Source organism: Mobula birostris, chromosome 6 (genome assembly GCF_030028105.1).
Source record: "Mobula birostris isolate sMobBir1 chromosome 6, sMobBir1.hap1, whole genome shotgun sequence".
NCBI lineage: Eukaryota > Metazoa > Chordata > Chondrichthyes > Myliobatiformes > Myliobatidae > Mobula > Mobula birostris.
This window is the reverse complement of record NC_092375.1, coordinates 141,182,411-141,196,690: the sequence shown is the minus strand read 5'-3', so window position 1 is coordinate 141,196,690 and position 14,280 is coordinate 141,182,411. Positions and strand designations below refer to the sequence as shown.

Here is a 14,280-nt window from a genome sequence, read left to right as displayed (position 1 = left end):
TCCCAACTGCCCTCAAAACTCCTTTACCTCCAGTAACGTCATCAATATCACTGTAAATAGGAATTTTGATAGAACATGAAAAAATACAAGATTTCTCTCAAAATACTTTGGATTTATCACCCAGATATTCTTGCAGCAGTGTGCTGGTAATTCCAGCACGTTTTTGGACCACTGGAGGTAAATCATCACGGAATTTAGTTTAAATGCACAGGGATTTTGTACAAGTTTGAGATGATTGTGTCTTCTCCTCTGTAAATTTATTATTTCATATTCCAAGGAATAAAACATGATCTCACTCAATTTTGCACCAAATCTAAACATGATGATGGTACTAGGAGGAAGCTCTGCCCATAATTAGAGCCCACATTTCATCTGGTTCTGGTGCCCACGGTCAGCAAGCTGAGCAAACACAGGTCAGTGTTTGAATGTGGTGGGGGTGCAGGATATAAAGATTGAATACAGCCTGGTGAAGGCAGGTTGAGAGAGAGAGAGAAGCTGTTCTTCACTGTGGAAAAACTAGCTAATTAACTAGCTGAACCAGAATGAAAACTTTCTTGCTTGCCATCACTGCTGTGCAGATCCTCTACTGCTCAGGTAAGTATTGGGGAGAAAGGAAAATCAGAGAGCAGATAATTGTTTGTACTGAAGTTCAATCAACAACATTTCACCCAGGTGTGAGAAGAATTCACAGAGATTTTTTGGGATGCCTTGTATGACTTCCCCTCTCTCTCTGCAGGAGTGCCAAGCACCAAGGAAGCTCTGAGAGCTTCAGTAATAAAGCTGAATGAAATCACCGAGATCACCAACCTCTGTGGTATCACCAGGAGAGGCGTGACAAATGTAAGTGTGCCTTTGGCTAATTGTGCTTCACAAACTATGGATATGTCTGAGTGCAGGGTAATTGTCTACTTAAACCTACCCTAAGAATAGTTTAACATCAAAAAACAAATCAAAGGAGAGTAAACACGAGGAATTCTGCAGATGCTGGAAGGAGAGATAATGTTCTGTGATAAGGAGAATAAATTGCAACATTATGGGGATTTGATGAGAGCGAGAGTGGGATTGATGGGATTGGTCAGCTGGGAGCCAGTATAAGTCTAAAGGGCTGACTGGCCACAAACTGCATAAAACTAATTGTGAGATACATTTTATCAGTGTTTGAGTTGTGGAAATTTGATTGGACCAGAGTTTCAGAATTAAGGTTGGATGTTCTACCAGTCTTTGATTTGCAAGTCACTGAAAATTTTCTCAAATTTGTCAGTTAATTTCCTTCAATAATTACGAATTCATGCAAATTGAATATCCCTATCATGATGGTTTAAGTGACAGTTTTACCATTGGGCAAAGTAATTCTCTTATCCATTTTGGTTGATTACTCAGGCATGACCTGGCTGGTGGCGTAGTGGCATCAGCATCGGACTTCAGGACGGAAGGTTCTGAGTTCGAATCCAGCTCCAGCCGGCTCCCCTGTACGCTTTCTATCCGCGCTGGGTTAGGAGCTGGTGATCTCTTTGGAAACTCACCTGGCAGAAGGCAATGGCAAACCATTGCTGTAACTTGCCTCGTACGCGGTTCCCCGCTACGTCAGAGACGTGGATGGAAATTGTCTGCTAACCGGAGAAACTCCGGATATGACATACAAAAAAAAACTCAGACATGACCAGTGAAACCATCGGCTGGAAGTAGAGCCCCTGTAACTCTGCGTTTTCTCAGACCCGTGGAAGAATACCAGACGTAAAAATTCACCAATGATCTCTTTTCCTTTCTTAAGACATATCGTACGGGTAAACTGTCCTACAGCATGGATTTAACGTTTTCCGTGAAAGAAACTGTCTGCTCCAAGAATTCTGGACAGGAATTTGATGATCCCAGCTGCTCCTTCCGCCATAAAAACATTGCGGTGAGTCCAGAGTTATATTAGATCATGCAAGTCCTTGTATGTTTTAACATCAAAATACAGGCTTTAATTACAACCCATTTCATAGAAATGACCATACATACATATGTAGTTATAATAAAGGAAAGGCTAAGAATTGAGTTAGATCATAATCATGTTGATTTATTGTCTTGCTTGGAATCATGAATAATTTCCTTACATTATGTTTCATTCTAACAGGAGAAAGGGTTTTGCAAAAGCCATGTGGAATTTTTTGCTGATAAGGTAGCTGATGTTGAAGTGGAGTGTGACGGTCTGACGACAGCTGACAGCGAGAGTGACTCAACAGAAACAAATGAAAACAGTATTGAGGTAACTGCATTCATACAGTTCAGGGCAATGGAATTTCTAACAGAAGATCCTTTACTGAACATTTCGTTGTTTATGTATGCTGAAGATCTAAAAATAAATATCTTTATCTTACAGGCGCAACCCAAATCAAAAGAAACATCACTTGAAGGAACCTCAGATGTGAGTATTAATCAGTAATTTATCAGATTTTTTTCTTGTTGAACTCAATTGTTCACGATGAAATGATTAAAATTCTTCGCAATGAAATTTTAAGTTCTCCATTAGAAATAGTGGGTGAGACAGCATGTTATGGTAGTCATGGGAGATTTTAACATACAGGTTGATTGGGAAAATCAGGTTAGTAATGGATCTCAGGGGAGTGAGTCTGTTGAATGCCTAAGAGATAGCTTTTTAGAGCAGTTTGTTGTTGAGCCTCCTAGGGGATCAGCTATACTGGATTGGGTGTTATGTAATGAACTGGAGGCGAGTAGGGAGGTTAATGTAAAAGAACCCTTAGGAACCAGTGATCACAATATGATTGTGTTCAACTTGAAATTTGGTAATGAGAAAGTGAAGTGTGATGTAGCAGTATTTCAGTGGAGTAAGGGAAATTACAGTGGTATGAGAGAGAAGATGGCAAAAGTAAACTGGAAGGAGCCGCTGGCAGAGATGTCAGTAGAATCACAATGGTGTGCGTTTCTGGGAAAAATGAGAAAGGTGCAGGACATGTATATTCCAAAAATGAAGAAATACACACATAGTAAAATAGTACAACCGTAGCTGACGTGGGAAGTCAAAGCTATTATAAAAGCAAATGAAAGGGCATACAACAAAGCAAAAATTAGTCAGAAGATAGAGGATTGGGAAGTTTTTAAAAACTTACAGAAAGCAACTATAAAAATCATTAGAAGGGAAAAGATGAAATATGAAAGCAAGCTAGCAAGTAATATCAAAGTGGATAGTAAAAGATTTTTCAAGTTAAAAATAAAGGAGAAATAAGAATGGATACAGGATTGCTAGAAAATGAGGCAAGAGAAATAATAACGGGGGACAAGGAGATGGCTGCTGAATTGAATGAGTATTTTGCGTCAGTCTTTACTGTGGAAGACACTAGCAGTATGCCTGATGTTGTAGTGTGTGAAGGGAGAGAAGTGGGTGCAGTTACTGTTACAAGAGAGAAGGTGCTCAAAAAGTTGGAAAACCTAAAGGTACATAAGTCACCTGGACCAGATGAACTGCACCCTAGGGTTCTGAAAGAGGTTGCGTTAGAGATTGTGGTGGCATTAGAAATGATCTTTCAAAAATTATTGGACTCTGGCATGGTGCCAGAGGACTGGAAAATTGCAAATGTTATTCCACTCTTTAAGAAAGGAGGAAAGCAGCAGAAAGGAAATTATAGACCAGTTAGATTGACCTCAGTGGTTGGGAAGATGTTAGAGTTAGTTATTAAGGACGAGGTGATGGAGTACTTGGTGACACAGGACAAGATAATACAAAGTCAGCATGGTTTCCTTCATGGAAAATCCTGCCTGGTGAACCTGTTAGAATTCTTTGAAGAGGTTACAAGTAGGATAGATAAAGGGAATTTTGTGCATTCGGACTTTCAGAAGGTCGTTGACAAGGTGCCACACATGAGGCTGCTTACCAAATTAAGAGTCCATGGTACTAGAGGAAAGTTACTAACATGGTTAGAGCATTGGCTGATTGGAAGGAGGCTGCAAGTGGGAATAAAAGGGTCCTTTTCTGGTTGGCTGCCAGTGACTAGTGGTGTTCCGCAGAGGTCGGTGTTGGGACTATTTCTTTTTATGCTGTATATAAATGATTTAGATGATGAAATAGATGGCTTTGTTGACAAGTTTGCAGATGATAGAAAGATTAGTGGAGGGGCAGGTAATGTTGAGGAAACAGGTAGGAAGCAGAAGGACTTAGACAGATTAGGAGAATGGGCAAGAAAGTGGCAAATGAAATACAATGTTGGAAAATGCATGGTCATGCACTTTGGTAGTAGAAATAAATGTGTGGGTTATTTTCTAAATGAGGAGAAAATCCAGGAATCTGAGATGCAGAGGGACTTGGGAGTCCTTGGGAGTCCACTCTTAAGATTAATTTGCAGGTTGAGTTGGTGGTGAGGAAGGCAAATGCCATGTTAGCATTCATTTCAAGAGGTCTAGAATAAAAGAGCAAGGTTTTGATGCTGAGGCTTTATTAGGCACTGGTGAGGCCTCACCTTGATGATTGTGAAAGGTTTTGGGCCCCTCATCTTAAAAAAGATGTGCTGGCATTGGAGAGGGTCCAGAGGAGGTTCACAAGGATGATTCCAGGAATGAAGGGGTTATACATGCAGTCGCTGGAATTCAGAAGGATGAAGGAGGATCACATTGAAACCTTTCGAATGTTGAAAAGCTTAGACAGAGAAGATGTGGAAAGGATGGTTCCCATGGTGGGAGAGTCTAGGACAAGAGTGCACAGCCTCAAGATAGAGGGGCGCCCTTTCAAAGCAGATGCGGAAAAATTTCTTTAGCCAAAGTGTGGTGAAATTGTGGAATTTGTTGCCACATGCAGTTGTGGAGGCCAGGTCGTTGGGTGTATTTAAGGCAGAGATTGATAGGTTATTGATTGGATGTGGCACCAAAGGGTACGTGGAGAAGGCTGGGAACTGGGGTTGAGAAGGAGATAGAAAAAAAAATCAGCCATGATTGAATGGCGGAGCAAACTCGATAGGCTAGATGGCCTAATACTGCTCCTATGTATTATGATGTTGTGGTCTGTGGTCTTGTCCTAGTCTGATGTGTAGGGAGGGGATCATAATATTAGGTTTCAGTGCATGAGGAGTTTGTTCTCTGTTGAAGATGAACTGAGCATCGGCAGAAGAGAACTACAAGAGAAGTGTATGACAAACTCTCACCACTGAGAGTCATTAAGTACCAATCCTTCCATGGATTCAATAAAACAAATGGTAACGATGCCTGTTTCACCTATTGTCAGAATATCCATTCAATCTGCTCCTGACATTTTTTTTGAGTATCAGTGTAGTATAGAGAGAATTTTTATTGAAGCTTCTGCAATCTAACGCTAGTTCATGGGATTATCATTCAGAAATGTCAGGATTAATAGCTCCATTCATAATTCAGCATTCTGGTCTATTATTCGGTGATAGTGCTTTAGATTTACTAAATATACCTCGTACTAATGCTATAAATGTACATATTTTATATAGGCAAAAGCAAATCAGAAGAAACTTCACTGGAATTATTTTCAAATGTAAGTCTAATTTGGGAGTTGATATCTTCAGTTTCTCAATAAGATGTGAAACCTAGATTGATCTGTCAGAATAGAGTCTAGGGATCTTAATTAATTCTTGCCCTGTTCCAGACAGCGGGGTTGAGAGAGAATATTGAATATTAGCTAGCGCCCACTTCAAACCATTTTCCTATAATAAAACTGTAAGCCTTGATTCCCTTAATATCCTACAATCCACCAATCTCTGTTTTGAATGAACTTGCAATTGAGCCTCCACAGCTCTCTGGGGGTAGTGAATTCCAAAGATTCACCATCTGAGTTTCACCTCATTCCTCATTGACCAAGCTCTTATATTGATACTATGAGTCAAGCTCTCATCTCCTTAGACAGGTGAAAACCCTTCCCCGATATCCAATCAAACCCTCTCACAATTTTGCTTATGGTTAGGCAATCACATCTCATTCTTCCTATCTGTAATGAATAGTCTATCATACTTAATCTTTCCTCATGTGACAGATCCACATTCATGGGCACTATACTAGTATAACTTTGTTATATCCTCTGTCTCAAGCATATCCTTCTTCAGATAAGCAACCAGAATTACACAACCCTCACCGGGCTCGATACAATTGTAGTACTCTTCTTTTCAAGTCCTCTTGCTATAAAAATAATCTGCTTTCCTAATGGCCTGCTGCATTTGCTGCTGAAATGCCCAGAGTGAACGAAGTCTACATTATATTTCAATATTTAATAATTGTGCAAACTGTGATTTTTCAGTTTATATATCATCAAAATTCTTCACTGTCTTGTACTAAACATATAAATATTACTTCCATACAGGAAAAGGACAAATCAAAAGAGACATCTCTTGAAGACTCAGCTGATGTGAGTATAACTAAAAAAATTCAGATGATCTTTTTGACCTCGTCGCTAAGTAAATACGTTGAACATATTCAATTCGGCTTTGTCAGAATAGGAGAGAGGGCAATTTAGACCATAAGATACAAGACAAAGGAGAAGAATTATGCCATTTTGCCCATTGAATCTGCTCCACTAACATTAGGTCAGTGCATTGAGAAAGGGAATATGTTGTTTGACTCCTGTTGGGAAGTTTGACTGAGGGGTTCCAATATAGAGAATGAGTTTGCTTCCCCTCAAGGATAAAGCGAGCTGGATTGGGTGCTAGGCGTGAAGGCAAAGTCTCTAATACTCACCAATTACAGAGTCCAAGTGATGGTGCAGAGCAGCTTCAATACATGCAATGCCAATTAATTGGGTGAGAGTGACATTTTCCCCAATTCATCTCCAGACACTCCACACCTCACATTTTCCCGGCTATGTTGATCATTATACAGAATGTAATTCTTCTGGCGAGGACTTCTCCACTGCAGTAATAAATTAATAATCAAGATATTTCTAGTTTCGTTCTCAGGTTACTTCACAAACTTTCATTAATTAACATGCTGAGCATATAAATATTGATCTTTTCATGCAGGTAGAGAGCAAGTCAAAAGAGACATCAGTCGAGGAGCCTTCTGATGTAAGTCTAATCTTGGAAATTTCATCTATTGATTTTCAACCATAATATACAGATAAAACCTATTTTGGGCAAACATAGTTAAATGACTACAGAGATCAGGGAGAGAATAGCATATTAATGCACAAATTCTCTGTGCATGTCCTGAGGATGCCCATCATTAGCCTGAGTGTGAGTTTGTTCTTCTCTAAATTTTGAAATAGAATTTGAAAGGACACTCTCTCCTGAGGACAATCATGGTCTGTGGATTGATATTTCTAGTAGTTTCATGAATGGGGGATCCACAACATTTCTCACATTTAATTGACTATAACTATGAGGTGAAGTGTATGGTGTAGATATCAGCACTGAGACCTTCGTTGGTCGGGTTGAACACGAAAGTTGTGTCCCAGCTGTCTGTGTCATAATCATAGTCATAGTCATACTGTATTGATCCCGGGGGAAATTGGTTTTTGTTACAGTTGCACCATAAATAATAAATAGTAATAAAACCATAAATAGTTAAATAGTAATATGTAAATTATGCCAGTAAATTATGAAATAAGTCCGGGACCAGCCTAATGGCTCAGGGTGTCTGACCCTCCAAGGGAGGAGTTGTAAAGTTTGATGGTCACAGGCAGGAATGACTTCCAGTAACGCTCTGTGTTGCATCTCGGTGGAATGAGTCTCTGGCTGAATGTACTCCTGTGCCCACCCAGTACATTATGTAGTGGATGGGAGACATTGTCCAAGATGGCATGCAACTTAGACAGCATCCTCTTTCCAGACACCACCATGAGAGAGTCCAGTTCCATCCCCACAGCATCACTGGCCTTACGAATGAGTTTATTGATTCTGTTGCTGTCTGCTACCCTCAGCCTGCTGCCCCAGCACACAACAGCAAACATGATCGCACTGGCCACCACAGACTCATCCTCAGCATCGTCCGGCAGATGTTAAAGGACCTCAGTCTCCTCAGGAAATAGAAACGGCTCTGACCCTTCTTGTAGACAGCCTCAGTGTTCCTTGACCAGTCCAGTTTATTGTCAATTTGTATCCCCAGGTATTTGTAATCCTCCACCATGTCCACACTGATCCCATGGATGGAAACAGGGGTCACCGGTACCTTAGCTCTCCTCAGGTCCTCAAGGTCCTCAAGTGTGTTATGCAAGCCAGTACTAAGCCAGGGCATATCTCTTAAAAATCTTTCTTATCTATGGAACTGTCCAAATGCATTTTAAATGTCACAATTCAACCTGTCTCTACCGATTCTACTGACTGTTCATTCCATAAACCCACCATCTCTGTTTGAAATAGTTGCCCGTCACATCACTTTTGAATTTCTCCCCTTGCATTTTAAACCTATGCTTTCTCATTTTAGATTCCTCTACTCTAAAAAAAATTACTTTGGCTATTTGCCATATCTTTTCACCCCATAATTTTATCTTCCCATACTTTCTTGCACTCCAGGGAATCAACTCACCTATCCAGCCTCTCCTTATAACACAAGCCCTCCAGTACTGGTAATATCTTCATAATTCTTGTTTTCACCTTCTCCAAGATAATGGCATACTTGGTATTACTCAATCTTAGAATCCCATTACGTTAATATTTTGCTGAAATTCAGATTGATTGTGAAGTTTCTGATGTGGATCTATCACTGATGTGCAAATCTGATTTTATCTCATAAAACAGATGAAAAGCAAATCAACGGAATTATCACTGGAGGAACCTTCAAATGTAAGTATAAACTGAAGCTTTGTGACTGATGTGATCATTATTAAAACTAATGACAAAATATTGACATCAGAGTGAGCTCCATCGAGCTGAAAATTACAAATTTATTCATCTTCCCATTCCAGGAACAAAATGAGGACTCGAGAGCCCAGCACTAACCATGAATGAAACTCCACAGAGTCTGAACTCAATGTGAACACAAGAAGACCTCATTCAGAATTTACAAGATGTTAACAATTGTACTGTACTCACTCATGTCCAAGACTGAGGGGCCTGGAGCTCCTGACTGTACATTTTGTTGCAAATGGGAGATTTGATTATTTGTAAATGTTCTGTCCTTTGTTGTATATTATTGTTGAATATATTGTGGATCAAAATAAAGTAATAAATACAGTATTGTATATACACGGAATTGCTTATGGAAGTTGTTTTGTTTGTCACTGACCTACAGGAGTTCATCCAGTTATTATGTTCACCTGTCCCTTGATGATAGTGTATCTCCTTTGTCTGGTGGGACCTCCTGATGTGGGGCCAACTGCTGGTGCAAATGCTTTGTCTGGTGGGACCTCCTGATGTGGGGCCAACTGCTGGTGCAAATGCTTTGTCTGGTGGAACCTCCAGATGTGGGATCTGGAGTTGGGGGGAAGGTGGGATAACCAGCAGGTGAGAAGAGATAAGAGGCTAGAGTGGGGAATAGAATAAAAGTGGAGGGGAGGGAAATTCATTTTTTCTCTTATTCAGTGGTTAATTATCCAAAAGTGTACTGTTATGCATACATCTTCAGGCTCCTGTACTTCCTCCCAAATTTCAGAAACCAGTTGACAGTATGTGTCAGATGGTTAGGGTCTTTTGTGAGGGATCCTGACTTCTTTAGTACCTGCCTCTCAAAGGTGTCCTTGGTGGTGTGAGGGATGTTCTTGTGATGGAGCTTTCTGGGTCTACAACTCTCTGCAGCCTCTTTCAATCCTGTGCCTTCATACCAGGTGCCAATGCAACCATTTTGAAAGCTCGTCACTCTACATCTGTAGAAATTCACAAGAATCTTTGGTGACATACCAGATCTTCTCAAAGTATGAATGAAGTAGAGCTGCTGGGATGTGCCTTCTTTGTAGTTGCACCAATGTATTGGCACCAAGATAGATCCTCTGAGATGCTGACACTCAGGAACTTGAAACTGCTCACCTTTTCCACCACTAACACCTAAATGAGGACTGGTGTGTGTTTTACCGACTTCCCCTTCCTGAAGTTAACACTCAGTTCCTTGATCTTGATAACTCTGAATGAGAGTTTAATGTTGGGGCACCATTTAACGATCTGATCTATCACAGAGTTATAGAGTCATAGAAAAGTACAGCACAGAAATGGTTCCCTCCAGTCCAAACCATTTAAACTGCCTGCTCCCATCGAACTGCATTGGAGCCATGGTCATCCATACCCCTACCTGTCCAAACTTCTCTTGAGCTTGGATGCCCCATTTGTACTGACAGCTTGTTCCACACTCTCATGGCCTTCTGAGTGACAAGATTCCCTATTAGATTAGATTAGATTATGAGGACACGCAGTCCTCTTTTATTGTCATTTAGTAATGCATGCATATTCCTCCGGTGTGATATCACAGAAATACAGGGCAGACTAAATAACTGAAGAATTAACAAAAACCACATAATTATAAAATATATTTACAACAGTGCAACAATACCATAACTTGATGAAGAACAGGCCATGGCACAGTAAAAAAGTTCAAAGTCTCTCAAATGTCCCACATCTCACGCAGACGGGAGAAGGAAGAAAACTCTCCCTGCCATGCCCGACCACAGTCAGACTCCGAGCCGTCCGAAAACTTTGAGCCTCCGATCAGCCCTCCGACACCAAGTACCGAGCACCATCTCTATCCGAGCGCTTCGACCTCAGCCTCGGTCGCCAGCAGCAGGCAAAGCCGGGGATTTGGGGACCTTCCCGCTGGAAGATTCTCGATCGCACGGTAACAATGGCAGTGAACCTGCATTTCAGAAATTTCTCCTGATGTTCCTCTGTGCTTTCACGTCTGTCTCCATCAAATCAGAATTGTCCACGGCCCCTATTTAACAGATATGATATCATTTCACCGGAGAGCTGTGCACGCTGCGTCGCGCTGCTATCTATACCTCTCATAAATTTGTACACCTCTATCAAATCTCCTCTCAATCTTCTACATACCAAGGAATAAAATCCTAACGTATTCAATCTTTCCTTATAGTTCAGGTACTCCAAATCTGGCAATGTCCTTGTAAATTTTCTCTGTACTCTTTCAACCTTATTGTCATCTTTCCGGTAGGTAGGTAACCAAAACTGCACACAATACTCCAAGTAAGGCCTCACCAATACTTTGTACAACTTCAATATAACATCCCGTCTCCTGCATTCAATACTTTGATTTAAAAGGGCCAATGTGTCAAAAGCTTTCTTTACAACCTTATCTACCTGTGACGTCACTTTCTATGAATTATGGACCTGTATTCCCAGATCCCATTGTTCTACCGCACTTCTCAGTGTCCAATCATTTATTGTGTAGGACCTACTCTGGTTGGTCCTACTGAGGTGCAACGTCTCAAACTTGTGTGCATTAGATCCCATCTGCCATTTTTCCAGCCAGTCCAGATCCAGGCTTTGATAGTCATCCTTGCTCTCCACTCATCCTGGTGTCATCCACAAATTGCTGATCCAATCAATCACATTGTCACCCAGATTGTTGATATAGATGACAAACAATAATGGACCCAGCACTGATCCCTGCAGCACTCCATTAGCCACAGGCTTCCAGTCAGAGAGGCAACCATCTACTACCATTTCTGGCTTCTTGCACAAAGCAATGTCCAATATAATTTACTATGCCATCTTGAATGCTGAGAGACTGACACCTCCCATATTGGACCTTATCAAAGGCCTTACTTTAGTTCATGTATATGACATCCAGTGCCTTGCCTTCTTGAACTTTGCTGCTAACTTCCTCGGAAAACTCTATAAGATTGGTTAGACATGATTTAGCACACACAAAGCCAGGCTGACTATCCTTAACCAGTTTATATCTATTCAAACACTCATATATCTGGTCCCTCAGAATCAGAATCAGCTTAATTATCACTGATATATGTCATGAAATTTGGCCTCCTGTGTTCACCAGCAATTTTGATGCGTGTGCTTGAATTTCCAGCATCTGCAGAATTCCTGTTGTATGTCATGAAATTTGTTGTTTTGTGGTGGTAGTACAGAACAACACATAAAAAATACCAAAAATTGTAACTGGAAATATAAAACATAAACAAGTAGTGTAAAAAGAGAGCAAAAAGTGGGGCAGTGTTTATGGGTTCATGATTCATTCTGAAGTCTGATGGCTGAGAGAATGAATCTGTAGATGCCATCCAGTTGAAGCACTGCCTTTCAATATGTCCTTGATGGTGAGAAAGCTGGTGCCCATGATGGAGATGCAAACAGACAGGATGCAGTCGATGGTACACCTGTTGAAATTTGTAAGAGTATTTGCTGTCATGCCAAATCTCCTCAAACTGTATGAAATATAGCTCTTGTTGTCCCTTCTTCATAATTGCATCAATATGTTAGGCCCAGAATAGCTCTTCAGAGATGCTGACAACCCAGAGCTAGAAGCTGCTTTCTCTTTACACTGCTGGCCACTCGATGAGGACTGGTATGTATTCCCCCAACTGACCTTCCTGAAATCCACAATAAATTCTTCGGTCTTACTGACATCTAGTGTAATGTTGTTCTTGTAGCACCACTCAACTAGCTGACGTCTCACGGTTGTATGCCTCTTCGTCACCATCTGAGATTCTGCCAACAACAGTTGTGTCACCGGTGAATTGAGAGAAGGCGTTCTGGTGTTCCTCCAGATTCAATCCACCCGGTATAATGCATAGAAGGTAAACTTGCTCATACTTAGTTTTCTCTGCAAATGCCAGTCACCAAACCTTTCTTGGCATGCCATCCACCTTAGAAAGCAGAATCTGCACCATCACATACAGCTACAGGAAAGTGGATTGGGAAAACCAGGTCAGTACTGAACTTAAAAAGAGAGAATTTGCAGAATGTCTAAGGGATGGCTTTTTGGAACAGCTTGTTGTTGAGCCCACTAGGGGATTGGCTGTGCTGGATTGGGTGTTGTGCAATGATCTGGAGGTGATAAGAGAGTTTAAGGTTAAGGAATCCTTAGGGAACAGTGATCACAATATGACCGAGTTCACATTGCAATTTGAGAGGGAAAAAATAAAATCCAATGTGTCGGTATTTCAGTGGAATAATTACAATGGCACGAGAGGGGAACTGACCAAAGTTGACTGGAAAGGGACATTTGCAGGAAGGACAGCAGAGCAGCAATGGCTGGAGTTTCTGTGAAAAATGAGGGAAGTGCAAGACAGATATATTCCAAATAAGAAGAAATTTTCAAAGGGAAGAAGGACACTACCGTAGCTGACAAGTGAAGTCAGAGCCAAAGTATAAGCAGAAGAGGGGACATACAAGGAAGCCAGAGCTAGTGGGAAGATAGAGGAATGGGGAGCTTTTAAAAACTTGCAGAAGGAATCTAAGAAGGTCATTCAGAAGGAAAAGATGAATTATGAGAGGAAACTGGCAACTAATATCAAAGAAGATACAAAAAGCTTTTTTAAGTATATAACGGGCAAAAGAGAGTCGAGGGTAGATATAGCACCAATACAAAATGACACTGTAGATCGTGTAATGAGAGATGCAGAGATGGCAGAGGAAATGAATGTGTATTTTGCATCAGTCTTCACAGTGGAAGATGTCTGCAATATACCGGACATACAAGAGTGTCAGGGAAGTGAAGTTTATGCAGTGAAAATTGCGACTGAGAAGGTGCACAGGAAGCTTATTGGTCTGAGGGTGGATAAATCTCCTGGACCTGATGGAATGCACCCTCGGGTTCTGAAGGAAGTAGCTGGAGAGATTGCTGAAGCACTAACAATGATCTTTCAAGAACCGATAGATTCTGGCATTGTACCGGATGACTGAAAAATTGCAAATGTTACTCTGCTTTTTAAGAAGGGTGGCAGGCAGCAGAAAGGAAACGATAGACCTGTTAGCCTGAAATAAGTGGTTGGGAAGTTGTTGGAATCAACTGTTAGGGATGGGATTAAGGAGAACCTGGAGGCAGATGACAAAATAGAGCCAAAGCCAGCATGGTTTCCCGAAAGGAAAATCCTGCCTGACAAACCTACTGCAATTTTTTGAGGAAATTACAAGCAGGGTAGACAAAGGAGATGCAGTAGACGTGGTGTACTTGGATTTTCAGAAGGCCTTTGACAAGGTGCTGCAGATGAGGCTGCTTAGCGTGACAAGAACCCATGGAATTACAGGGAAGTTACTAGAGTGGGCTGGTCGGCAGAAAACACGGAGTAGGAATAAAGGAATCCTATTCTGGCTAGCTGGAGTTCCACAGGGGTTGTTGTTGGGACCGCTGCTTTTCACAATGTATGTCAATGATTTGGACCAAGGTATTAATGGATTTGTGGCTAAAATTGCCGATGATACAAAAATAGGTGGAGGAGCG

General features: G+C 41.1%; 1 protein-coding gene across 1 annotated transcript; it reads left to right on the top strand.

The window, feature by feature from the left end:
* The first annotated feature begins 542 nt into the window (after window positions 1-542).
* LOC140198590 (secreted phosphoprotein 24-like) lies at window positions 543-9,123 on the top strand. Its single transcript, XM_072259592.1, has 8 exons — window positions 543-594; window positions 737-840; window positions 1,772-1,900; window positions 2,117-2,248; window positions 6,308-6,352; window positions 6,963-7,007; window positions 8,679-8,723; window positions 8,846-9,123. The coding sequence occupies exons 1-8, from the start codon at window positions 543-545 to the stop codon at window positions 8,876-8,878; spliced, it is 585 nt and encodes a 194-aa protein (XP_072115693.1). The 3' UTR covers window positions 8,879-9,123.
* Window positions 9,124-14,280: the final 5,157 nt, after the last annotated feature.